The 27820-nt window shown below is 44.5% G+C and overlaps 1 protein-coding gene across 1 annotated transcript; it reads right to left on the reverse strand.

The window, feature by feature from the left end:
- Window positions 1-574: 574 nt before the first annotated feature.
- Window positions 575-27013, reverse strand: SCAMP2 (secretory carrier membrane protein 2). Its single transcript, XM_070762535.1, has 9 exons — window positions 26746-27013; window positions 14027-14107; window positions 12463-12555; window positions 8828-8945; window positions 7326-7454; window positions 6045-6207; window positions 4665-4766; window positions 3011-3125; window positions 575-2433 (listed from the first exon to the last, which is right to left on the reverse strand). The coding sequence occupies exons 1-9, from the start codon at window positions 26800-26802 to the stop codon at window positions 2287-2289; spliced, it is 1005 nt and encodes a 334-aa protein (XP_070618636.1). The 5' UTR covers window positions 26803-27013; the 3' UTR covers window positions 575-2286.
- Window positions 27014-27820: the final 807 nt, after the last annotated feature.

Below are 27820 nucleotides of genomic sequence, written 5' to 3' on the forward strand. Positions count from 1 at the left end.
TTCTATTCAGAGAAACACAGAAATAATAATAGAAACATAGAAGTCTGACGGCAGAAAAAGACCTCATGGTCCATCTAGTCTGCCCTTCTACTATTTCCTGTATTTTATCTTAGGATGGATAGATGTTTATCCCAGGCATGTTTAACTTCAGTTACTGTGGATTTATCTACCACGTCTGCTGGAAGTTTGTTCCAAGGATCTACTACTCTTTCAGTAAAATAATATTTTCTCACGTTGCTTCTGATCTTTCCCCCAACTAACCTCAGATTGTGTCCCCTTGTTCTTGTGTTCACTTTCCTATTAAAAACACTTCCCTCCTGGACCTTATTTAACCCTTTAACATATTTAAATGTTTCTATCATGTCCCCCCTTTTCCTTCTGTCCTCCAGACTATACAGATTGAGTCCATGAAGTCTTTCCTGATACGTTTTATGCTTAAGACCTTCCACCATTCTTGTAGCCCGTCTTTGGACCCGTTCAATTTTGTCAATATCTTTTTGTAGGTGAGGTCTCCAGAACTGAACACATCATCATCATCATCATCATCATCATAATAATAATAATAAAAAAGACGTTTCTACTAAGTCTTGATATTTTTATTCTGCATTTAACCACAAAAGTTTGACATATACAATTTTATTTTTACAGGAACAAAAAAAAATTAAAGGTGGAAAATACATCCGAGAGGGAAAGATTTTTATTTTTGAAATCTCATTTCTGCCATTATTATTACATATCTTCGAAAAATAATAATAATAATAATAATAAAAGATAGACAGAAACCAAGAGATAATACCCTGGGATGTATCAGGGTACACCCGATCTCACAAAGGTGTTTGAAAACATCTGCGGTGGGGTGTGGGGGGGAGGGAGAAAAAACTGGTGTTTTGGGGGAGGAGAAAGACACCAAATTTACTTAAATGAGTAAAAAGCAAGAGAGAGAAAATTGGTTAGTAGGACTGCAACCTCATCTAAGATCCAACCTCATCTACACCTGCATCCGATTGATTAAAAGGTATTTATAAGCCTTAGATGTACATCTCAGATCACCTAAATTAGGCCAATGGAAGTAACCAAAGAATGTTTCGTGTTTTTTGAGAGCTATAATCCTAATTTCGAGTCGCTCAATCAATCGATCGATGGGGGGTCTTCTTTAAAAGTTTTTCTTTTACACTGATTCGTTTTGCAGAGAACTCCAAAACATTTGTAACCGCTGTCATTCCTAGATTTCGGATTGGAATTAAAAAGAATTAAGATTTTTGGACACAGCTGCCCTGCCCCAAACAAGCTTGGGCTAAAACCCCTCATCTTTCTCTCCAAACTTTTATTTTTGGAAACCAGAGGTGCCGGCAACTGAAAATAATAATACATAAATCTGGTAAAAATCAAGAGGAGGCGTTTCCATAGGCCTAATTTTTTATATTATTATTATTATTGAGAAATGGGAGCGTTTGCTAACGTGTTCTTTTGAAGAACTGTTTGCTTTGGCAGTTGTGTCATGGGTGGACGACACAGAGTAAAGTCAACACGGGAATCATTCCAAATATAAATAATTGCCCCCTTCGATTCAAATGTTTGCTTCACTGTTTAACCTGAAAAGCACATCGCCTCCTTTCCAAAATTCAGGTTACTAACATCTCGGGAGCCAATATCCCTGGCGAATGACTTTATCCTCCCCGACAATCCCAAAAAATGTCAATCCCGGATAGGAAACCTGGTTTGTTTTGGTGGCTTTGGAGGGGGAGGAGGGGAGGGAGAGGAAAGGAGCAAGGAGTGTCTTCCAACAAATTGTGTCTTTTCAACATCGGCCCGGGAAACCATGCGCTAGGGGGAAAAGGGCCACACACTCATCCTACGCGGGCAGTTAACCATCTTTGGCTCATTAAAAAAAACCTATCAAAACCCTCAAATTGGGAAGGGAGGGGAAGGGATTGTGGAGGGGGAGGGATTGCTCAGTGATGCATCGGGTCGGAGAGTCCAGAGTGCAAAAATTGCTTAACCCCCCCCCCCCCCCGCCCCCAAACGCCAGCTATGGAAGACATAGAAAAGTGCAGGACATATACACATTTAAAGTTTTTTTAAAAAGTATATTGCAAGGGAAGGGGAGGAAAAAAAAATCACACAAAGTGAGGCACCCTGAATTTTGCCCTTTCCAACGAGACGCGGGATGGAGACAGGTTGGAGAGAAACACCCCCACCCCCCCTCTCGGGAGTGAAAGGCTTGCACCCGAACGTGGGCGATCAGGCAGCAGTGAGGAACAGAAGCGGGAACCTGGCCGGGGAGGTTCAGTTCCCCCGGAAAGCGTTCTGAGCCGCCGAGGACGCTGCCCCGCCGGCGGCCGTTTGAAAGTTCCTGTTGGTGAGGATCCCGTGGGAGAATTCTTCCTGGGCTCTCTGGAAGCTGGCGCCTGTCCGGCGGTAGAGCGAGTGGACCTTGGGGAGGGGAGGAAGCAAGGGGAGAGGGTCAGCCAAAGCCCCGACACTGGCAGGGCCCCCCGTCCATCTCTGGTTCCACCGGAAGATCTAATTTATAGCTGAATTTATCTCTTCCTTCTTTCTTTTATTTTTAATTTTTCCTCTTCTCTTTCTCTCCTTTCTCTCTCTTTTTCTTTCTCTCTCTTTAGCTTTATTTTCTTCCTTATTTTCTTTCTTTATGTAAGTGTGTATTTTGATTTATAACTGTATACTCTTGTACATTTGTACCAGTATTCACATAGTCCTTTTGCTTTATGTATCCCCTCCCCTATTTATCTTCAATAAAGATTATATTTTCTTTAAAAAAAAAATTTTTTTTTTAAAAAAAGAAATCCAATAAATAAATAAATAAAACCGGCTACCGCTGTTGGAAAAGGAAGTCCAGCTGCTTGAAGTCTACGGAGAGGGGTGGCATACAAATCCAATATATTATTATTATTATTATTATTATTATTATTATTATTATTATTATTGAAGACCCCAGTAGAAATGACTGCAGGGTTCCGCTGTCAATCATTTGTCTCCCCCAACTCACCCGTTTCAGCAGGAAGGCGGAGAGAACGGCACAGGTGGTGAAGAACATGGCGACCACCATCATGATAATCTTCACGGCCAGGTTTGAGGTCATGGCAAGCGCCATAATCCAGCCACTGGAAGGAGAAGGAGGGGGAGGAAGGAAAGGGGGAGTATTGAATGAGTAGGGACTCGGATTGCGCTGGGAACGGAGAAAGAAGCCTTGCAGAGGTATCAATGACCTTGACAGGTTCCTCTAAGAAGGTATCTGAAAAAAACCGAACAGATTCCTTCTCTCCAGGTCCTGCCAGCCAAGCAATGCTGATTAGCGGGGCCACGTGAGAGGGCCTTCTCTGTGGTGGCTCCGGCTCTGTAGGACTACCCCCAGACACTCGTACTGCCACCACCCTCCCCTGCCCTGAAAGGCTGTGAAAATCTGGCTTTGCCGGCAGGCCTGGGGGCTGCTGAACAACTAGCCCGGCCCAAGAAATATCCATGTTTGCTGAATGATTGTTGTGTTCTGTTGTTTATTATTGCTTATTTTGTATTGTGTTATGCTACTTATTACTATACGCAACCCAGAGTCTGCAAAGAGTTGGGCGGCTTAAAAGTCAAATTGAATGAATGAATGAATGGAAGAGGGCAAGAGGGAGGGAGAGAGGAAGAAAGAGGGAAAGGGGAGGGGGAGGGAACGGGAGAGGAAGAGAGAGAGTAGGAGAAGGGGATGGAGAGGAAGAGAGGGAGAAGAGGAGAGAGGGAGGGGGAAAGATAGGGAGGGAGGGGAGAGAGGGGGAAAGAAAGATGAAGGAAAGAGGGAGGGAGGGAGAGAGGAGGAGAGAGAAAGGGGGAAAGATAGAGGGAAAGAGGAAGGTGGAGGTAGCGGGAGAGGAAGAGAGGAGGAGAAGGGGAGAGAGGGAGGGGGGAGGGGGAGAGAAAGGATGAAGGAAAGAGGGAGGGAGAGTGGAGGAAAGGGAAAGAGAGGAAGGGGAGAGAAAGATAGAGTGAAAGATGGAAGAGGGAGGGAGCGGGAGAGGAAGAGAGAGAGAGTAGGAGAAGGGGATGGAGAGGAGAGAGGGAGAAGGGAGGGAGAGAGAGAATGAAGGAAAGAGGGAGGGAGAGAGGAGGAAAGGGAAAGAGGAAGGGGGGGAAAAGATAGAGTGAAAGACGGCAGGAGGAGGGAGCGGGAGAGGAAGAGAGAGAGTGGGAGAGGAAGAGAGGGAGGAGAAAGGGAGAGAGGGAGAAAAGGAGGGGAGAGAGGGAGAGGGAGGGAGAAAGAAAGAAAGAGGGAGAGAATAAAAGATAGGGGGAGGGAGGGAGAAGGGCAGAGAAAGAGGGAGGGAACTGCACACACCATTCACAGATCAGAAAACATGCGAAGGGATGGAAAGGTGAGCACAGCACGGGGACAGAATGCGTCCGAAAAGGTTAGAGAAGAAATACAGGCCTTTTGGGGCGAGGACTGAGAGCAGGAAGCATGGAGTTAGAGGTGCTTCAGCTGGGATCTGTGGAAGCCGCAGAGCAAGAGAGGGAAAAACAAACACAGAAGAGGCTTTAGAAAAGGGGTAGGTAGGGCAGGAGGGGAGACACCCCCCCCCCAAGGCAGCAGCTCTCTTTGTCTGCCAATCAGAAGAGCCTGCGCTGTCCGTCAGGGGCTTCGGAATAGCCGCGAGGCTTACCTGCTCCCCCAGTTAGGGATACCAATGGCCTGGAGTACGTGGGCAATTATTTGGCAGAAGAAGATGAAGAAGAAGACAAAGAAACTGAAGGAGCTGTCAGACCTGCGAAGAGAGAGAGAGACAGAGTCAAATTGGGGGCCATCCCACCCAGTTTTATAAAAATTAAATAAAAGAAGGTGTATACAACACAATATCTTTCTTTTTTCTTTTTTACAGATCTTAACCCATTTCATCTTTTCCTTAAACAGTGGTACCTCTACCTAAGAACGCCTCTACTTACGAACTTTTCTAGATAAGAACCAGGTGTTCAAGAGGTTTTTTTGCCTCTTCTCAAGAACCATTTTCCACTTACAAACCCGAGCCTCCGAAACTGTAACTGGAAAAGGCAGGGAGAAGCCTCCGTGGGGCCTCTCTAGGAACCTTCTGGGAGGAAACAGGCCCTGAAATGGCTGGGAGAAGCCTCCGTGGGGCCTCTCTAGGAATCTCCTAGGAGGAAACGGGGCCGGAAAAGGCAGGGAGAAGCTTCTGTGCGGCCTCTCTATGAATCTCCTGGGAGGAAACAGGGCCGGAAAAGGCAGGGAGAAGCCTCCATGGGGCTTCTAGGAATCTCCTGGGAGGAAACAGGGCCGGAAAAGGCAGGGAGAAGACTCCATGGGGCTTCTAGGAATCTTCTGGGAGGAAATGGGGCCGGAAAAGGCGGGGAGAAGCTTCTGTGCGGCCTCTCTATAAATCTCATGGGAGGAAACAGGGCCGGAAAAGGCGAGGAGAAGCTTCTGTGCGGCCTCTCTAGGAATCTCCTGGGAGGAAACAGGGCCAGAAAAGGCAGAGAGAAGCCTCCGTGGGGCCTCTCTAGGAATCTCCTGGGAGGAAACAGGGCCGGAAAAGGCAGGGAGAAGCCTCCGTGGGGCCTCTCTAGGAACCTCCTGGGAGGAAACAGGGCCAGAAAAGGCAGGGAGAAGCCTCCGTGTGGCCTCTCTAGGAATCTCCTGGGAGGAAACAGGGCCAGAAAAGGCAGAGAGAAGCCTCCGTGGGGCCTCTCTAGGAATCTCCTGGGAGGAAACAGGGCCGGAAAAGGCAGGGAGAAGCCTCCGTGGGGCCTCTCTAGGAATCTCCTGGGAGGAAACAGGGCCTCCACCCTCCCTGTGGTTTCCCCAATCGCACGCATTATTTGCTTTTACATTGATTCCTATGGGAAAAATTGCTTCTTCTTACAAACTTTCCTACTTAAGAACTTGGCCACGGAACGAATGAAGTTCATAAGTAGGGGTATTCCGAATCATTTATTCCCTTAATTTCCATGGTCATTTTGTCCACTTCAGTGCATTTATAATTTAAATACCAGGAGCCACCCCCGCTCTTCGGGGAGAAAGTGGTACTTGCCTGAAGGCCTTGTAAACCGGCCGGTACCAACACAGGAAAGCGCAGGGGGTGAACAAGACCAGCCACAAGAGGGAGAGGCCGAAATTCGATCCCGTGTTCGAAGGATCCACTGTGAACACGGCCACGCAGGCGAGGAAGTTTAACACCAGGGTGACCGAGTGAACTTGACCGGGAGAGAAAAGAAAAAAAACAACAAATCAGCACAGAAGCTTCGCTGGCCATCCCAAACGCGCAGGAGGGATTTTCCTCGAGGCCCCTTGGGAACGACAAATAGGGATGCTCTTGTATGACAAAAGGATTTTTAAATTCTGCAGCGGTAACTTTGAAAATCTTTAACGGCGTAATCATGTTAATGCCTGTGCTTTAAATAGCAGTAGCCCTTAGACTTCTATACCGCTTTACAGCCCTCTCAAAGCGGTGGGATTTGAACTGCTGGCAGTGGGCAGAGTTAGCCTGCAATGCTGCATCCCAACCACTGGGAAGGATGGAAGGTTAGGTTGGTAGGTAGGTAGGAAGGAAGAAAGGAAGGATAAAAGGAAGGAAGGAAAAAAGGAAAGAGGGAGGGAAGGAGGAATGAAAAAAGGAAGGAAAGAAAAGGCAGGGTAATAGGAAGGAATGAAAAAGAAAGGAAGGAAAAAATGGAAGGAAGGGAGGGAGGAAGGAAGGAAGGAAAAAAGGAAAGAAGGAGGGAGGGAAGGAGGAATGAAAAAAGGAAGGAAGGAGAAAAGGAAGGGTAAAAGGAAGGAAGGAAAAGGGGAAGGAAGGAAAAAGGAGGGAAGGAAGGAAAAAGGAAGGATAAAAGAAAGGAAGGAAAGAAGGAAAGAAGGAGGGAGGGAAGGAGGAATGAAAAAAGGAAGGAAGGAGAAAAGGAAGGGTAAAAGGAAGGAAGGAAAAAGGGAAGGAAGGAAAAAGGAAGGAAGGAAAAAATGGAAGGAAGGAAGGAAGGAAAAATGGAAAGAAGGAATGAAGGAAGGAAAGGAGGGAGGGAGGGATAACACAGACATACTTCACACTGTCAACCTCTTGACCCCAACAATCTGGGTCCTCATTTGACCCACCTCGGAAGGATGGAAGGCTGAGTCAACCTTGAACCTACTGAGATTCGATCTGCCAAACTGCTGACAGCCGGTGATCAGCAGAAATAGCTTGCAGTACTGCGCTCTAACCACTGTACCACCGAGGCTCTATCTAGCAACATCAACCATGCCTCTCCTTTTTTTTTAATTAAACAAAAAAATTCAATATTTTCCCGGCCTCTTTCGCTTCGCCGCTTTTACTCACACATCCACAGGTAATACATCATTTTGCAGATGTGCTGGTAGTCAGCTGGGATGTCCGCGGAGAAATCTTGATAGAAGCATGGCTTGATCGGGCAGATCCTAGGGAGCGGTGGCCAGTTGTTCTGTCTTGCTGGAGTGGAAAAAAGAGAAAACCCATTTTGAGAAGGGCTTTGTCAGTTACCAGGTACTGTTTTGGTTGGGTTTCCAATTTATTAAGATAAGCCAGCATAGAATGTTAGAAGGAAATAATGTTCCAAGCATCTGCTACTACTCTTTCCGTCAAATAATATTTTCTCACATTGCTTCTGATCTTCCCCCCAACTAGCCTCAGATTGTGCCCCCTTGTTCTTGGGTTCACTTTCCTATTAAAAACAATTCCCCCCTGAACCCTTTAGCATATTTAAATATTATTATTTTATTATTTATTAGATTTGCATGCCGCCCCTTTCCGTAGACTCGGGGCGGCTCACAACAATAACAAAGACAATGTAAGGACAAATCTAATAATTTAAAAAACACTAAAAACCCCATTATTAAGAGCAAACACACACACAAACATTCCATGTATAAACTGTATAGGCCCAGGGGAGATGTCTCAGTTCCCCCATGCCTGACGGCAGAGATGGGTCTTAAGAACTTTACGAAAGGCAAGGAGGGTGGGGGCAGTTCTGATCTCCGGGGGGAGCTGGTTCCAGAGGGTTGGGGCCGCCACCGAGAAGACTCTTCTCCTGGGTCCCGCCAAACAACATTGTTTAGTCGACGGGACCCGGAGAAGGCTAACCGGTCGCTGGGATTCATGCGGCAGAAGGCGGTCCCGGAGATATTCTGGGCCGATGCCATGAAGGGCTTTATAGGTCATAACCAACACTTTGAATTGTGACGGGAAATTGTTTCGATCATGTTCCCCCTTTCCCTTCTGTCCTCCAGACTATACAGATTGAGTTCATGAAGTATCTCCTGATAAGTTTTATGCTTAATAATAATAATAATTTATTAGACTTGTATGCCGCCCCTCTCCGAAGACTCGGGGCGGCTCACAACAACCATAAAACAATACAAATACAAATCTAATAATTAAAACTTGTAACTAAACCCCATTATCTTAAATGCAATCGATACTACACAATCATACCCACTCGTAACTTTAATAGTCAGAGAAGGGGGTACATTAGTTGCCCCATGCCTGGCGACATAGATAGGTGTTCAAGCTCTTGCGAAAGGCGAGGAGGGTGGGAGCAGTTCGAATCTCCGGAGGGAGTTGATTCCAGAGGGCCAGGGCCGCCACAGAAAAGGCTCTTCCCCTAGGCCCTGCCAGATGATACTGTTTGGTCGACGGGAGAAGGCCGACTCTGGGGGACCTAATCGGCCGCTGGGATTTAAGACCTTCCACCCTTTTTGTAGCCCGTCTTTGGACCCGTCCAATTTTATCAATACCGTTTTGTAGGTGAGGTCTCCAGAACTGGACACAGTATTCCCAGCTCTTGTTATTCTGTTGTTACTCACCGTCAAAACCGGCTGCGCTGTTCTGCAGTTCGCGCTCCTTTCGGTCCAATTCTGCAGCTTTCCTTTCCAATTCTTCTTGCTGCTTAAGAAGCCCAGCCTGCGCAGATGAGGCCACAGACTGGAGGCAGGGAGAAGCAATAAAAATGATTAGGAAAGTGGGAGGGAAGGGATAAAGTAAATTTCTAAGGGGCAGGCAGGGGTGCTAGTGAAAGAGCCTGCACCTATATAATGTTGTGGTTAGCTCTGGCCCAGCTCCTGCCCCAAGGACTGTGGATGTGGGGGAGACATCCACATGTTGCAGGCCTGTTTTGCCCCCGGTTGGAATCTGCGGATGAAGGCTCCTCTGACCAAGAAGACATGAGTGACAGGGAGGAGGAGAGTGGGGCAGACAGCTCAGAAGGAGGTCAATTATCTAGCTCCTCCTTGGATTCAGAACAAGAGTTAATGATACAGCCACACATGCGGAGAGCGATGCATAGGCAGCAACAACTGAGAGATTATTATCAAAGAAAATGAGGCCACCTGTGGTTGGGTGGGGCTGTGGTCATTAGTGAGGCTGCTATAAAGAGCAGCCTGTGGGTTTGGCCATTGTGGAGGATTATCTGATCCTTGTGTTTCGTGACTGCTTTGCTGACTTTGACTTTTTGTGTGCTGATTTTCCCCCGCTTGGAAACTAAACCAGAGCAAAGTGTGTTTCGCTTTGTGAAAGAAGAAGGACTGTGAATTGCCTCACAGCTGCAAGCTAAGTATCTCAGAACTGATAAGGGACTTGTACAAATTACCCGTTTGTTTGGAGACGAGGGCTCTTTGCTATACCAAAAGAGGGCTTAGGTTAAGTGAATTTTCATTATAAAGAACATTGTTTTGAATTTTCAAACGTGTGTGTGTCTGAAATTTGTACCTGTGAATTTTTGGGAGGATTCTACCAGAGAGCCCGACAGAACAGGTAGGTGGGGGGCAGAGAAGTAATTACGAGTAGTCCTGGTCTGGACTTACAACCATTTGTTTAGTGGAGTGGTTGTAAGTCCAGGAGGCCCTGTAACTTTGTAGAGCAAGGGTCTCCAAGCTTGGCAACTTTAAGCCTGGTGGACTTCAACTCCCAGAATTCCCCAGCCAGCAAAGCTAGAGGAAGGGATGCACGATTGTCGGTGGCATTGGCTACCCTTTGCGTTTTACCTGCCGGAGAGTCTGACCGCTGCTGTCCTCTAGCAACTTCTGCCTCTCTGAACCTTCTGAACTTGCAGAGATGAATTTAGGAGTCAGGTACTTGCTGGCCTGTCTAAGCAGCAGCTGCAACACACAACTAGGCTTGTTCTAAGCTTACGGGCCGGGCCTGATCTGCTAGTTTCTGCGAACTGAGTAAAACCGGCACTCGAAACAGGTTAGGCAAGTCAGGCAAGGGAAGGAGAGAAAGAAGGAACGTGGGGGAAAAACAGTCCCCCGGGAATAGACTTAACGCAGAATCCCTTGAGCAAAGTAAGCTAGCTAGCTAGCTATGAACTCCTGGGCGCTGGAAGCCCAAGCTAACTGGACCAAGGGAGTGGCAAGCAAGGCGTGTTCCAGATTAAATATCCAGGACATAAGCTTGCTTCCTCTTCCTTATGAACAGAGGCCAGGAAAAAACCCCAGCCAACCCCAAAATGCACAAAAAGAGATATTAAGATACCTTTTGCAGAGGATTACCTATCTGGACCGGGACTCATTGCTCAGTCACTCATGCCCTCATCACCTCGAGGCTCGACTACTGTAATGCTCTCTACATGGGGCTACCTTTCAAAAGTGTTCGGAAACTTCAGATCGTGCAGAATGCAGCTGCGAGAGCAGTCATGGGCTTCCCCAAAAATGCCCATGTTACACCAACACTCCGCAGTCTGCATTGGTTGCTGATCAACTTCCGGTCACAATTCAAAGTGTTGCTTATGACCTATAAAGCCCTTCATGTCACTGGACCAGAATATATCCGAGACCGCCTTCTGCCGCACGAATCCCAGTGACCGATTAGGTCCCACAGAGACGGCCTTCTCCGGGTCCCGTCAACTAAACAACGTCGGTTGGCGGGCCCCAGGGGAAGAGCCTTCTCTGTGGCGGCCCTGACCCTCTGGAACCAGCTCCCCCCAGAGATTACAACTGCCCCTACCCTCCTTGCCTTTCGTAAACTCCTCAAAACCCACCTTTGTCGTCAGGCATGGGGGAATTTAGATATCTCCCCCGGGCCTATATAATTTATGTATGGTATGTTTGTAGGTATGTCTGCTTAAAAATGGGGTTTTCTTAACTACTTTAAATTTAAAACTGTAAATTATTAGATTTGTCATGAATTGTTTTATTGTGTTGTGAGCCGCCCCGAGTCTACGGAAAGGGGCGGCATGCAAATCTAATAAATAAATAAATGAATGAATGAATGAATAAATAAATAATCACCCTGATCGGCACAACCTGGGCCTGTCTATTATGGGATAGCTTAGGAAAGGGGTTGGCCACCTTAAAAACTCAAGAGAGTCATTTGGACCCTTTTTCCATAGAAAAGAAAAAACCCGGGAGTCACAAAACTCTTCCCGTGCCAATTTCCTGACTGGCTACAAACTAATATACACTGCTCAAAAAAAATAAAGGGAACACTTAAACCACACAATATAACTCCAAGTCAATCAAACTTCTGTGAAATCAAACTGTCCACTTAGGAAGCAACACTGATTGACAATCAATTTTACCTGCTGTCGTGCACATTCAACTTTGTACAGAACAAAGGATTCAATGAGAATATTTCATTCATTCAGACCTAGGATGTGTTATTTGAGGGTTCCCTTTATTTATTTATTTTGAGCAGTACTGTATATATATAGTTGAATTAAATATTGTGGGTTTTTTGAAACCTTTCTTTTCTTGGATTTATCCACGGTTGGCCTATCGGGGGGGTCGAAAAGCTTAATAAATTGTGCACCGGTCGGTGTCGCACATTGGCAGATGTGCCACATATTTTGAGCGACAGGGAGCTGCAGCAGAGGGATGAAAGAGCTACATGCGGCTCCAGAGCTGCGGGTTGCTGACCCCTGGCCAAGGATGGGGGATGAAGTCCTGCAGAGACAGACTCTAATATCTCCGGGACCGCCTTCTGGCGCACGAATCCCAGCGACCGGTTAGGTCCCACAGAGTTGGCCTTCTCCGGGTCCCGTCGACTAAGCAATGTCATTTGGTGGGACCCAGGGGAAGAGCCTTCTCTGTGGCGGCCCCGGCCCTCTGGAACCAGCTCCCATCAGATATCAGAGTTGCCCCCACCCTCCTTGCCTTTCGCAAGCTCCTTAAAACCCACCTCTGTCGTCAGGCATGGGGGAATCGAAATTTCCCTTTATTTTTATTATTTTATTATTTAGATTTGTATGCCGCCCCTCTCCGCGGACTCGGGGCGGCCCTTCCCCCTAGGCTTATAGAATTTATACATGGTATGCTTGTATGTATGAGTGGTTCTTTAAACTGGGGATTTTTTAGATTATTTTTAATATTAGATTTGTTTACATTGTCTTTTTATACTGTTGTTAGCCGCCCCGAGTCTTCGGAGAGGGGTGGCATACAAATCTAATAAATGAATGAATGAATGAATGCAAGGAGTAAATTGGGAGGACGGGGGGGGGGCACACCTGGGGGGTGGGCTCCACAGAGGTCTGCAGCACAGCAGGTTGAGAGGCGCCGGCAGGCTGTGTTGTTGGGATGGTCTGAGCAGCAGCATTGGTCTAAAGGAGGAGAGGAAAACATTGTTTATGAAACTTGTACGTCACCCCTGCAAGGCGGCTTACAACTTCAGAGTAAAACTGCACGCATGTATGCAACATTGCAATAAAAATACAGGTTGCAACTAGAACTTAAAAACGAGAAGGAAGGAAGCAGATATCAGAAAACTGGCGATAAGAGATAAGACAACCAGCTCCTAATTATTTATTAAAAGAACATTTATGTGGCTACCTAGGACCCAGATTGTCGGGGGCAACATGCTGACTCTGTAAACCGCTTAGAGATGGCTGTAAAGCACTATGAAGCGGGATATAAGTCTAAGTGCTATTGCAACCAATCTTCCTTCCTTTCCTTTCCTTTCTTTTTTTCTTTCATTTCTTTTCCTTTCATTTTTCCTTTCTTTCCCTTTTTCCTTTCCTATCCCCTTTCTTTTCCTTTCCCTTCCTGTTAGAGTACAGCATTGCAGCCAAACTCTGCCCACAGTCTGGAGTTCGATCTTGACTGGCTCAAGGTGCACTCATCCTTCCATCCTTCCAAGGACTGCTTCATAGATCGTGCAGAATGCGGCCGCGAGAGCCATCGTGGGGCTTCCTAGATTCACCCAAGTTTCTGCAACACTCTGCGGCCTGCACTGGCTGCCGATCAGTTTCCGGTCACAATTCAAAGTGTTGGTAATGACCTTTAAAGCCCTACATGGCATTGGGCCACAATACATCCGGAACCGCCTTATACCGCACGGATCCCAGCGGCCGATAAGGTCCCACAGAGTTGGCCCGTCGACTAAACAATGTCGTTTGGCGGGCCCCAGGGGAAGAGCCTTCTCTGTGGCGGCCCCGGCCCTCTGGAATCAACTCCCCCCAGAGATTAGAACGGCCCCCACCCTCCTTGTCTTTCGCAAATTACTCAAGACCCACCTTTGTCGCCAAGCATGGGGGAGTTAAGATATTCCTTCCCCCTAGGCCATTACAAGTTATGCATGGTATGTTTGTGTGTATGTTTGGTTTTTATAATAAGGGTTTTTAGTTGTTTTATTAAATTGGATTGTTACATGTTGTTTTTTATCATTGTTGTTAGCCGCCCCGAGTCTGTGGAGAGGGGCGGCATACAAATCCAAATAATAATAATAATAATAATAATAATAATAATAATAATGATAATGATAATGATAATGATAATGATAATGATAATGATAATAATAATAATAATAATAATAATAATAATAATAATAATAATAATAGTGCTTTTACAGCCCTCTCTAAGTGGTTTTCAGAATCAGCATATGCCCCCCCACCAACAATCTGGGTCCTCATTTGACCCACCTCGGAAGGATGGAAGGCTGAGCCAACCTGAAGCCGGTGGTGAGATTTGAACTGCTGAACTACAGCTAGCAGTTAGCTGAAGTGGCCTCCAGTGATGCACTCTAACCACTGTGCCACCCCGGCTCTTATAGGCTGTCTCTACCTCTGAACTTACTTGCCGAGAATTCTCCGAGAAGGGATTGAATTCTTCCAGGGTACCTTGGTTTGAATTGGCCAGCTGAGTGACCGAAGGATCCTGGAGGAGAAGAAAGGGAGGATGAGAATATTAATAGGTTTGCTGGAACGTGAAATTATGTTTAATTTAAGGAACTTGGGTTTTAGATAGTTAGTTTTAAATTTAAATTGTATTTAGGATATTTTTAAATTGTTTTTTTATATGTTGTAAGCCACCTCAAGTCTTCGGAGAGGGGCGGCATATAAATCCAATCAATCAATCAATCAATCAATCAATCAATCAATCAATCAATATGGCAGGGAATTCTGGAAGTGAAAATCTACACGTCTTAAAGTTGCTAAGTTTGGAAAACATTTCCTTGAAAGCATTCAGGCATTCTATGGATCCCAGCATTTTTATTCCAACCCAGCCTTTTAACTCCTCGATCCACAGCTCACATTAGAGAAACATCTTTCAGCTGTGGCGAGGGGGGCGTTCGCCCAGGTTCGCCTGGTGCACTCATGCCCTCATCACCTCGAGGCTCGACAACTGTAATGCTCTCTACATGGGGCTACCTTTGAAAAGTGTTCGGAAACTTTAGATCGTGCAGAATGCAGCTGCGAGAGCTAACATGGGCTTTCCCAAAAATGCCCATGTCACACCAACACTCCGCAGTCTGCATTGGTTGCCGATCAGTTTCCGGTCACAATTCAAAGTGTTGGTCATTACCTATAAAGCCCTTCATGGCACCGGACCAGGGTATCTATGAGACCGCCTTCTGCCGCACGAATCCCAGCGACCGGTTAGGTCCCACAGAGTTGGCCTTCTCTGGGTCCCGTCAACTAAACAATGCCGCTTGGCGGGTCCAGGGGAAAAGCCTTCTCTGTGGCAGCGCCGACCCTCTGGAACCAACTCCCCCCAGAGATTAGAATTGCCCCCACCCTCCTTGCCTTTCGTAAGCTCCTTAAAACCCACCTCTGTCGTCAGGCATGGGGGAACTGAGATATTCTTTCCCCCTAGGCCTTTACAATTTATGCATGGTATGTTTGTATGTATGTTTGGTTTTATAATAAGGGTTTTTTAGTTGTTTTAGTATTGGATTTATATGATGTTTTTTTATTACTGTTGTTAGCCGCCCCGAGTCTACGGAGAGGGGCGGCATACAAATCCAATAAATAATAATAATAATAATTTAAATTGCCAAGAAACGCCACCCCCCTTCCGCCCCCACCAACCAAGATGGCTAAGAGCGAATGTTAATTTCCTGAGCTCCTGAGTGGGCAATTATAAACGCTAAAACAGGCAGGCGAGTCCCCAAACGAAGGAAATTCTTAATTTCAAATCCCAAATCCGAGTTCCACCAAACATAGCCACCCCTACTTTGGGGCAACAACCCTTCCCCTGTCAAAAGAGGCCCTCGGACACCAAAATGTTGTATCTCCCTGGGCAAAGCCGCAACATAAAAAAAAGCCTCCATTACAGCTCAGCCTGGATAATAGGTGAACTTTGCAAACTCCGTTTAATGGATAACTTCAGGCAACCAGCCCAAGTCCGGGCACTCCCACCCGAAGCAATGTTGTTATACAGCTTTGTGAATCACTCCGGGGAGGGGAAAAAAGGTACATGCAGCAGGTAAGGAGACCTGAAAACCAGTACAGGCAGTGTTCCATCTAATTTTTTTTGGGGGGTGGGCGGAAAAGTATAGTGTCTGAGCGGCAGTCCCTTCGGGACTGGGCGGCACAGAAATAAATAAATAAATAAATAAATAAATAAATAAATAAACAAACAAACAAACAAACAAACAAAAAACCCACCCTGTTTTGCCTCGGAGAATTTCAAAATAAAATCCTGTCCTGTGTGTCTATAACAGTGAGCTCATAATAGGGCAACTCTATCAATATCAAAATGCCACTTAAATAGTTGAGCTAGTTTCAAACTAGATTTTGATTTTATTTCCCTCTTCCTTACTCCCATTCTTTTTCTTTCTCTTTTCCTTCCTCTCTTTTTTCTATCTGTTTCTCTCTCTTCCTCTCTTCCTCTCTCTCTCCTTCCCTCTCATTCTTTCCCTCTCGGCTTCTGGGCAGGTTTGGAAAACTCTGAGTTGATGATGATTTTTAAGTGAGCCATGGCTCACTGCTCAGCTTAGAGGGAACTATGAGTACAGGTAGTCCTCAACTCATAACTGACTACAACTGAGCCCAAAATTTACCGTTTTTTTCAGAGTATAAAACGCACCTTTGTTTTTGGGGAGGAAAATAGGGAAAAGAATATTCATCTGGCTAGCGTCCTTAGTCTAGTCAGTTTTAGTACATTATTTTATCTCCTGGCTTGGGTTTGAAAAAACTTTATTTGGAGAGAGTAACAATGAAAGAACTTGTAAGCCAGTAAGAGCTGGGAACATCATTAGCACCTGGGAAAAAAAACTTATTTGCAGCAAGTTAGAGCAATGGGGAAAACCCTGCAAAGACTTAGGGCTTGGAAAACATTCTTTGCAGAGAGTAACAGTGAAAGAGCCTGCAAGGTAAAAGCTGGGAAGATAGTTAGCAGCTAGTTAGGGCTGGGGGGGAGGAAGCTACACTCAGAGTATAAGACGCACCCAAATTATCAGCCTTATTAGGGAGGAAAAAGGGGCATCTTATATTCTGAAAAATACGGTAGGTTGCTGAAGTGAGAAATCTATTAAATGAGTAACTCGGTTAAAGGAATCGGGTTTCTCCAAAGTCAGCAGGGAAGCCAAACTTGCTTAACAACCATTGGGATCAACTTCAGGGATTCACTTAACAACTGGGGCAGAACAGGTCGCACATGGGGACAAACCTCACTTAACAAATGCCTCAACCTGGTAGGGAAGGTTTGCCTATTTGCCAATGACTCTAAAGTGTGCAATAGGGTTGATATTCCTGGAGGGGTCTGTAATATGGTAAATGATTTAGCTTTAGTAGATAAATGGTCAAAGCAATGGAAACTGCAATTTAATGTTTCCAAATATAAAATAATGCACTTGGGGAAAAGGAATCCTCAATCTGAGTACAGTATTGCATTGGCAGTTCTGTGTTAGCAAAAACTTCAGAAGAGAAGGATTTAGGGGTAGTGATAGCTACATAGCTAGAGGTATAACAAGCAGGAAGAGGGAGATTGTGATGCCCTTATATAGAGCGCTGGTGAGACCACATTTAGAATACTGTGTTCAGTTCTGGAGGCCTCACCTACAAAAAGATATTGACAAAATTGAACTGGTCCAAAGACAGGCTACAAGAATGGTGGAGGGTCATAAGCATAAAACGTATCAGGAAAGACTTCATGAACTCAATCTGTATAGTCTGGAGGACAGAAGGAATAAGGGGGGACATGATCGAAACATTTAAATATGCTAAAGGGTTAAATAAGGTTCAGGAGGGAAGTGTTTTTAATAGGAAAGTGAACACAAGAACAAGGGGACACAATCTGAAGTTAGTTAGGGGAAAGATCAAAAGCAACGTGAGAAAATATTATTTTACTGAAAGAGTAGTAGATCCTTGGAACAAACTTCCAGCAGACGTGGTTGGTAAATCCACAGTAACTGAATTTAAACATGCATGGGAGAAACATATATTCATTGTAAGATAAAATACAGGAAATAGTATAAGGGCAGACTAGATGGACCATGAGGTCTTTTTCTGCCGTCAGTCTTCTATGTTTCTATGTTTCTAACCTAGCAACAGGAATGTTGGGACTCCATTGTGGTCGTAAGCCAAGCATTACCTGAACCCCAAAACAATAAGTTTTAAAGGATCATATTTTTATTTGATAACAATTGATTTCCTGGACCAAGAAGATAAAAGAGTTTATTTATTTATTTATTATTTAGATTTGTATGCCGCCCCTCTCCGAAGACTCGGGGCGGTTTCCTTTCTAGGAAGTTAAAGAAAACTTTGTTTCAGATTTTAAAAAAAAAATTACAAAGGGAAAACAAAACAAAACATGGATTTCATGATTTGAACTTATCTAATTGAATTGTGGTTTTTTTGTTTTTTTAAAAGACACCTAGATTTTGCTTTAAGTACCCACAAAATTTAATATCCAGGCTGAGCAAACCTGAAAGTCTGCTGGGTGATTAATAGCTTTACTGAAAATCACAGAATCCCGGCTTTATGAAAAGGAAGAGAAGGCGGCTTGAGAATTGCGTTATTTCGTTTTGTCACATGGAGCTTGCCTAAGTGTGAAAGTTGGATTTCCTGAACAGGGTGGAATAGGGGAAGCAGCTGATGGCATGGCCCCCCCCAAACGCTCCAGATATGCATGTATGTATGCATGCATGTACAGTGGTGCCTCTACTTATGAACTGAATTCGTTCCGTGACCAGCTTCTTAAGTAGAAAGGTTTGTGAAGAAGAAGCCATTTTTCCCATAGGAATCAATGTAAAAGCAAATAATGCATGTGACAGGGAGGGTGGAGGCCCTGTTTCCTCCCAGGAGATTCCTAGAGAGGCCCCGCGGAGGTTTCTCCCCGCCTTTTCTGGCCCTGTTTCCTCCCAGGAGATTCCTAGAGAGGCCCCACAGAACCTTCTCCCCGCCTTTTCTGGCCCTGTTTCCTCCCAGGAGATTCCTAGAGAGGCCCCACAGAACCTTCTCCTCGCCTTTTCTGGCCCTGTTTCCTCGCAGGATATTCCTAGAAAGGCCCCGCGGAGGTTTCTCCCCGCCTTTTCTGGCCCTGTTGCCTTCCAGGAGATTCCTAGAGAGGCCCCACAGAACCTTCTCCCCGCCTTTTCAGGCCCCGTTTCCTCCCAGGAGATTCCTAGAGAGGCCCCACAGAGGCTTCTCTCTGCCTTTTCCGGCCCTGTTTTCTCGCAGGAGATTCCTAGAGAGGCCCCGCGGAGGTTCCTCCCCGCCTTTTCTGGCCCTGTTTCCTCCTAAGAGATTCCTAGAGAGGCCCCACGGAGGTTTCTCCCCGCCTTTTCCGGCCCTGTTTCCTCCCAGGAGATTCCTAGAGAGGCCCCACAGAGGCTTCTCTCTGCCATTTCCGGTTACAGTTTTGGAGGCTCGGGTTTGTAAGTGGAAAATGGTTCTTGAGAAGAGGCAAAAAAAATCTTGAACACCCGGTTCTTATCTAGAAAAGTTCGTAAGTAGAGGCGTTCCTAGGTAGAGGTACCACTGTATGTATGTATTTTCCAAACTTGCTTGGGTCACTAAGAAAATTGTGTGTATCTATATCTATGTCTATAAATGAAGAGGCACAACAGTTATGTTGTAAAGGTCACTAGGACCCCCTCGCTAAACTCTAGCCCACGGGTGCCCATCCATGGCAACTTTGAGACTTGTGGACTTCATCTCCCAGAATTCCATGCTGGCTGGGGAATTCTGCGAGTTGGAAGTCCACAAATTTTAAAAGTTGCCGCTGGCTACAACACTTGTGATCCAGACATGTTATCTATTATTATTATTTATTATTTGTCCAATATACAATACATATGGAAGAGAATAGACATTAAGTAATATATATGAAGATAGAAAGTAAAAAAGAAGAGAAGTGGATGGGAGGGAGAGGATATATATGATATAAGAGATAAGGAGAGAATATATATGATATAGATAGATAGATAGATAGATAGATAGATAGATAGATAGATAGATAAAGGAGAGAATATGTATGATATTTAAGATAAGGAAAGACAATTGGACAGGGGACGAAAGGCACATCAGTGCACTTATGTAAGCCCCTTACTGGCCTCTTAGGAACCTGGAGAGGTCAATCGTGGAGAGTCTAAGGGAGAAATGTTGGGGGTTGGGGGTTGACACTATGGAGTCCGGTAATGAGTTCCACGCTTCGACAACTCGATTGTTAAAGTCATATTTTTTACAGTCAAGTTTGGAGCGGTTAATATTAAGTTTGAATCTGTTGAGTGCTCTTGTGTTGTTGCAGTTGAAGCTGAAGTAGTCGCCGACAGGCAGGACGTTGCAGCATATGATCTTGTGGGCAATACTTAAATCGTGTTTTAGGTGCCGCAGTTCTAAGCTTTCTAGGCCCAGGATAGTTAGTCTATTTTCGTAGGGTGTTCTAGCTGCGTTTTGTGCCACAGAAACTTTCCCTTACAAGGCTTGGGAATTATTCCGTTACGTATTAAAAAAACCTATGCACAGCGGCAGAGTAAATGAGCCTCTGGGTTCCACATTCCTTTTTCGATGTTGTTTCTCTTTGTTGTGAGCTGCCCAGAGTCCTTCGGGAGTTGGGCGGCATATAAATTAACCTAATAAATAACTAAGTAAGCAAATAAATAAATAAATCCCCACGCCCAGTTCAAGAGAACAAAACCTAAGATTCCAGCTGCCAACTCCTTTGGCAAACAAAGATACCTTTTCAAAATGACACACATATACACATACACACACCTTCTTGACATACAGCCCTGTCTAGAAATGGGGAAAAAACTCCCCGAGGGGGATTGATTACTCATCACCGAGCAGCCCTTGAGGCAACAAGGGCTTAACAACTTCAGAATTTCGAAAGTTAGCGAAGAAAAAGGACACGTGGCAATACAAGGAGGCAACGACACGCCAATCAACGCGAAGCCAGTTCAATGGAGATGTTTTCTTTTGAGACTAGATGGGCTCTGTCAGACACAAGCTGCAATAGCTGGCTCAGCCCAAGGCCTGGCTTCCTGAGGATAGGGATATCTCCTGTCAATCAGCCAATTGGCGTTGCCAAAAAAAGAAGGAAAGAAAGAAAGAAAGAAAGAAAGAAAGAAAGAAAGAAAGAAAGAAAGAAAGAGGAACTGCTCAAAGAAAAAGGCTGCATCAGCCATTGGTGATTAGGCAGATGGAGGGAATGTCTTTGTCCCAGAGTCAAAATGCCTTTGGGGGGATGGATGTTGTGTTAAAAAGCAGCTTTCTTTAGGATTAGAACCATAGATTCCTATGGCTGGAATGGACCCTTGGAGGTCTTTTAGTCCAGTGTTTCCCAACCTTGGCAACTTGAAGATATTTGGACTTCAACTCCCAGAAATCCCCAGCCAGCGAATGCTTTGCAGCTAGCCAATTGCTGCTCTTCTTGGTACATGGAAGATAAGGCTGGAAGGGACCCCAGAGGTCTTCTAGTCCAACCCCTGCCCGAGGCAAGATTCCTTCCTTCCTTCCTTCCTTCCTTCCTTCCTTCCTTCCTTCCTTCCTTCCTTCCTTCCTTCCTTCCTTATTGGATTTGTATGCTGCCCCTCTCCGGAGACTCGGAGCGGCTAACAGCAATAATAAAACAGTGTACAATAGTAATCTAATATTAAAAACGATTAAAAACCCATTAATATAAAAACCAAACATACATGCATACGATGCATACCAAAGGCCTAGGGGGAAAGAGTATCTCAATTCCCCCATGCCTGACGGCAGAGGTGGGTTTTAAGTAGCTTGCGAAATGCAAGGAGGGTGGGGGCAATTCTAATCTCTGGGGGGAGTTGGTTCCAGAGGACTGGGGCCGCCACAGAGAAGGCTCTTCCCCTGGGTCCCGCCAAGTGACATTGTTTAGTTGATGGGACCCGGAGAAGATCCACTCTGTGGGACCTAACTGGTCGCTGGGATTCGTGCAGCAGAAGGCGGTCCCTGAGATAATCTGGTCCGGTGCCATGAAGGGCTTTATAGGTCATAACCAACATTTTGAATTGTGACCGGAAACTGATCGTCAACCAATGCAGACTGCAGAGTGTTGGTGTGACATGGGCATATTTGGGAAAGCCCATGATTGCTCTTGCAGTTGCATTCTGCATGATTCTGGGAGTTGAGGTCCACATGCCATAGAAGAGCCAACTTTGCCTATCCCTGGTATAATTCTTGAAAACCCACCCATGTCGCCAGGCATGGGGAAATTGATATACCCCTCAGCTGCTCCGCGCCATGATTGATTTATTTGGATCGCATGATTGTTTCTTAATAAGGGTTTTAAATATTGGTTTTTAAAATATTGGATTTGTATTTTGTATTGTCTGTTGTGAGCCGCTCCGAGTCCTCGGAGAGGGGCGGCATACAAATCTAATAAATAATAATAAATAATAATAACCATCTGTCTGAAGTAGTGCAGGGTTTCCTGCCTAAGCAGAGGGGTTGGACTAGAAGACCTCCAAGATCCCTTCCAACTCTGTTGTTGTTGTTATTATCATCATCATCTATTATAAAGAATTCAAGCAGATATGTAGTTCTCAAAGAATCACTAAACTTTCTAATGGTAAAATTCAGGAATAAACAAAAACAAACATGAATTTATGACACTGGGAAATCTTGTAACTAATGAGATACAAGGTTTCCCAACGTCATAATTTCATGTTTGTATTTATTTTTTTTAACCAAAACCGTAACTAAAAGTTCCTAAGCAATTGTACAAAAAGTTACAACAGAATCTTCCTACCAGCTTGCAATCTTAGAATAAAAGGTACAGTATTTTCCAAGAAAAAAATGCAACATTATGCAAACAAAATTCCGCAGGACAAAAACCGACTCATTGAAAATGACGTCCAAACAAAAGAAACTTCCCTTTCCCCCAAAACAATAAAACTAAAGTTCTTTCTTCCAAGGTTGGAGTAACTTTTCAAGAGTGTTAAGCGGAAGTAGGATGATGCGGGAACCACCCTGTGCTATCTAATCTCTCTCTATATAAAAGCCAAATACCACTTACTCATCGCAAAATCTCAAGAACTGTAAAGTCTACAAACTTGAAACTTGGCATGTACGTTCCTCTTGGCTTCTAGGTGCTCGCTAACAAAGGATTTCTCAAAACGACCATCAGATTGTTATAATTTCTTATACAGCGTTATATTAACATGCTCTGATGCTAAGGATGTTAGATGTTCTACTCCTCCTCCCCACCTGAAAAGAACTCTGTCCCAACTGCATGTTGCCTTATATTAACACACTCTGATGCTACCCCTTTGCTGAGCCAGTGCATGACTCATCCGGTTTGTGGGCTGGGAGTTTAGACATTCTACTCCCCCTCCCCACCTGAAAAGAACTCTGTTCCAACTGCCAGTTGCCTTATATTGATACGCTTTGATGCTAAAGGGTCACACATTCTACATAAATTTTCAAGGTTTAAGTGTTAATGTATCAAGCCCAATCCTAACTATTCATTAATTTTCAAGCTTTAGGTGTCAATTTACCAAGCCCGATCACATAGTTTCATAGTGAAGCACTGGCACACAAGCTACTAGTGTGTGTGTACACAGAAATTTAGAGCTGACCTCGGAGAAGGTAGGAAAGAGCAATTGAGGAAGGACCTGGAGAAGGGATTACACAGGTCAGAAATGGAAGGAATCATGAGAAGGGAGATAAAATGACCGTGACTTGGTTTAGGATAAGACGAGATCTTCAATCTTGGCATCAGGCTGTAGACTCCAGCAAGAATTCTGGAAGATAAAGTCCACAGATCTTCACGTGGACAAGCAGAGAAACACTGGGTGAGGCAGAGGGAATATTGGACAAGTTTTCAAGACTTTGAAATACAGGTAATCCCCAATTTACAACAGTTTGTTTAGTGATCGTTCAAAGTTATTGCAAATGTCACAAGAGGACTTATGACTGTTGCAGGACACACACACACACCCATGGTTACATGATCAAAATTCCGACGCTTGGTCACTGACTCACATTTATGACCGTTGCTCTGATCTGGGGTCACGTGATCCACTTTTATGACTAGCCAATCAATGGGGAAGCCAGGTTCACTTAACAACTGGGTAACTAACTTAACCCCACCTGTGATTCACTAACAGCTTTGGCAAGAAAAATTGTGAAACGAGGCAAAAGTTACTTAACAAATGTCTCCCTTCGCAACAGAAATGCTGGGCTAGAGGACTGTCGTGTTTCCCTGAAAATAAGACCCTGTCTTATATATATTTTTTGAACACTGAAATAAGCCCTTAGCCCAGTGATGGCGAACCTATGGCACAGCTGCCACAGGTGGCACGCTAACATATATCTGCTGACACGCGAGCCGTTGCCCGAGCTCAGCTCCAACATGCAAGTGTGTGCTGATTTTTGGCTCACACAGAGGCTCTGGGAGGGCGTTTTTGGCTTCCAGAGAGCCTCCGGAGGGATGGGGAGGGCGGTTTTACTTTCTCTCGGCTCCAGGGAAGCCTTTGGAGCCTGGGGAGGGCAAAACATGAGCCTACTGGGCCCACTAGAAATTGGGAAACAGGCTGTTTCTGGCCTCCAGAGGGCGAGGGATGCTGTTTTTGCCCTCCCCAGGCATTGAATTATGGGTGTGGGCACTCACGCATGTGCAATAATGCGCGCCCAAGCTCTTTTGGCACCCTCATCCCAAATCCATAAATTAAGCTAACCTAGGGGGAAATGGTATGATAAATTTTCTTGAAAGGAAATTCCTACTCCTCTTAGGTCTAAATAAATTTACAATGAAGGGTAAAAAGTTTTTAAAATAGTATGCGGCGTAGGTTGTTCCATTGTTAGGGAGTTAGAATGACAAACTTCAAAGCCTTTTCAGCAGAATTATGGGGAAAGCGACAGGAAATGTGTCTTAAAATCTGCAAAATCAAATAAAAGAGCACATGAAATCTGTGCCAGCTTATGAACAATAAGACTCCTTATATAGCAGAGTTTCAGCGACTGGTCATATTTAGCAAGCAGTATATACCTTGCATTTAAAAGGTCACAGGGCATAAAAATAACATGAAGAAAACACTTTGAAAAATAGGGCAGGAAATATCTTAGCAAAGTGGAACAAACAGCAGCAAAAGTCTGCTGAGATTCAGCAGCACAATCCCAAAACTTAGTTGATATTTCAAGAGAATCATGTAACCATGACTCTGCTCATATATAGCTTGCTGAATAGTTATTTACTTCAATCAGGGAGCCTCAAATTGCAGTTCAAAAGCCCCCTCTACAACCCTTATAACAATAACAAATATCATTTTTGTGTTGTTATATTATCTATACATCCAACAGAGGAAACAGCATTTACATACTGGAGAAATGAGCGACACAAAACAAATCTGATTAATCTATTGAACATAATCATGTTTATATTTTATCTTTTTTCCTTCCTCTCCATCTTTTGTCAAGAAGTTCAAGACAGGCAGTGCAATTAAACCCCCTTGCTTCAATTTCAGCCCCTCCGTTGGTTTAACACAACCCACTACATTACTTTATGCTAAAATAGAGATCGGTAGTTTCTGGTTTACAAGCTATCATGTTAAAGTGCAAAATAGCTAATTTGTTCCAGCGTATTATGTGAACAGAAGCAACTATGTTTTTATTCTTAGGGCCAGTGTTAAGCATTCGCTCAGCTAAAAGACAGGAATCCGTCTAAATTAGCTGAAACCACAAGAAATGTTAGGGAGGGACAAGCACATTTCTTATTTAATTGAGTTGACTGCCATTTATTCATATGCTATATTTGTATCTCACACAGAAAGTCTGGGCAGCATACATAATAAAATACACAAAAACACATCTGTAAAAAGAAACATTGAAACACACTCCAAAGAAAAAAGGCAAATGATGGCAAACATAGAGTGTGCAATGGAGGACCAACATACAACTGTCTAACTGGCTCCTCACTGTCATGGGATCCCCAAATTTGTTGACAAATGTTTTCATGACATTCTGAAAGGTCAATGGGGTTGGGACAAAGTTCTCCTTGGGGGAAAATGATGTTTCAACAGGGTGGGGCCTATGGAAGAAAAGACTTTCCTCCTAGCTCTTAAATGCTGTTTTGGCTGTAAGAGACTGACATGGCCAACTACTTTGGAGAAATCAGTTAAGTCTTCCAAACCTGGACTTTAATTTCCAGAATTCTTCCACCAGAGGAATTCTGGGAATTGAAGTTCCACAAGTCTTAAAAGTAGCCAAGTCTGGAGTCCTCTCCACTCCTGGGTTAAGGAAACAGATTGTCACATTTTCTCTAGAACTCAGATTCATTAAAATAAGCCTTATTTCATCTTTTGTTGGAATGTGGGGGAAGGGGGAAAACGTCCTTATTTCCTTGTATTTCTTTAGGAAATGCATAAGCCACCCATCTCGCTGTTGCACAACTTTGAGTGGCTTACACCCATCATAAAATCATGTTTGGCTTCTCCTTTGGCCCCTTTGGATGGCAGCTTGGGAGTTCAGCTTAACCCAGCTGACTTTTGGTAGGCCACTAATTCCTACAACTGTCTGTCTGTCTGTCTGTCTGTCTACCTATCTATCTGACTTCTAGGCCGCCCAATCCCGAAAGACTCAGGGCGGCTTACAAACAATATAAAAAAGTACAGTTAATAATAAAAAGAAGTCAAGTACAAATTAAAACAACAATAATAATTAAAACAATAATAATTTCTTCCTCCACAAGAAAAAAAAACGAAACCTAAATGAAGAAGCAGCTCAGGAGGTGGAAAAAATTGGGGTGACAGCTGGAAAAATTTAATTTAATTTAATTTAAGCAAAAACACTCCCCCTTCCGACCCAGACCCAGAAATCCCTGTGGAAGCCCTCCCCTCCCCTCCATAGAATTCCCAGCCCAGGGGCAGTTGGGAACGATGGGAATTGTAGTCCTAACCTATTTATGGGGCTGGGAGTAGCAAGTGGGGCATGGGTGGGAGGGGGGGTGCCTTGCCAGCTCCCATTGGGAGGGTCAGGTTATTTCATCGGCCCCTCACACGAGTACATATGCCTGCCCCCCCGCCACAATTAAAATGAGGCCTACACCCCCTCCCCACTTGCCCCCAAAGTGGGAATGTGTGTGGGGGGAAGCTCGGCCCGGCTCACCTGGAAGGGATTGACGTCCACAGGATCCGCGAAGGGGTTCGCGTCGAAGGCCGACATGGCCGCTTTTTTCCTTCTTTTTTCTCCCCCCCTCGCCCGCCGCCCGGGACGAAGACGCTGTTCTCACCCGGGTCCGCTTCCTGACCCCCCTAGAAACCACACACACTTCCGGGAGGGGAGGCTGGTTTCCGCCCCCCTTCGGGTTCCGGCCACGCTTGCGCAGTGCCGCCCGGAGGGCGAGGCGCCGTTCTTTTCTTTTTTTGCACGTGACAAGGATATACTCCGCCTTCTCCACCTTGTGATCTCATCGGCCGGGCGGAGGAGGAGAGCGAGGTGAGAAGGTGCGCATGCGTACACATGGAAAAGGAGCCGCTTGCAAAAACATTGTGAGCATGCGCGGGCTTCGTGAGCATGCGCAGGGCAGAAAGGTCTAGTTCGGTACCGTATTCCATGGTGTAATAGCTCGGGTGGTTTGAGGAGGTTCTGGTTGAATTATGGTCCCTAATAATGGCATTGTTCAAATGACTTGAAAAATAATTCTTTGTTATAAGAAAAATAAATTGACAAATTAAAAATTAAAAAAAAATGTATACAATTATGTTATGTATACATTGTATACAATTATGTATACAATCAATACATGCATTGATGAATTAAAATTCTACATTTTATGTGTATATTTTTATAACATGCCTCTATTTCTACTACGTTTTTGTGCATAAAATTATGTTAGACATAAATCTAATCTAATACAAATCTAATAAATTATTATTATTATTTGCATTGATGAATGAAAATTCTATATTTTATGTGTATATTTTTATAACATGCCTCTATTTCTACTACGTTTTTGCGCATAAAAGTATGTTAGACATAAATCTAATCTAATACAAATCTAATAAATTATATTATTATTATTATTATTATTATTATTATTATTATTATTATTATTATTATTATTATTATTTGCATTGATGAATTAAAATTCTATACATTATGTAAATATTTCTACTGCGCAGCGGGAAAACATAACCCCGGCCCTGGTTTGGGAGGAAGCGGTTTATGGGAAGTGTAGTTC

The sequence above is a fragment of the Erythrolamprus reginae genome, chromosome 10 (assembly GCF_031021105.1).
Source record: "Erythrolamprus reginae isolate rEryReg1 chromosome 10, rEryReg1.hap1, whole genome shotgun sequence".
NCBI classification, from domain to species: Eukaryota; Metazoa; Chordata; class Lepidosauria; order Squamata; family Dipsadidae; genus Erythrolamprus; species Erythrolamprus reginae.

Bases quoted from the DNA above. Each gene is read 5' to 3' on its own strand.
- SCAMP2 (XM_070762535.1), bottom strand. From the start codon at position 26,802: ATGTCGGCCTTCGACGCGAACCCCTTCGCGGATCCTGTGGACGTCAAT. The intron at 14,108-26,745 runs GTGAGCCGGGCC...CTTCTCCTCCAG, and splicing joins TGGACGTCAATCCCTTCCAG to GATCCTTCGGTCACTCAGCT. The intron at 2,434-3,010 runs GTGAGTTGGGGG...CCCCTCCCCAAG, and splicing joins CCGCCTTCCTGCTGAAACGG to GTCCACTCGCTCTACCGCCG.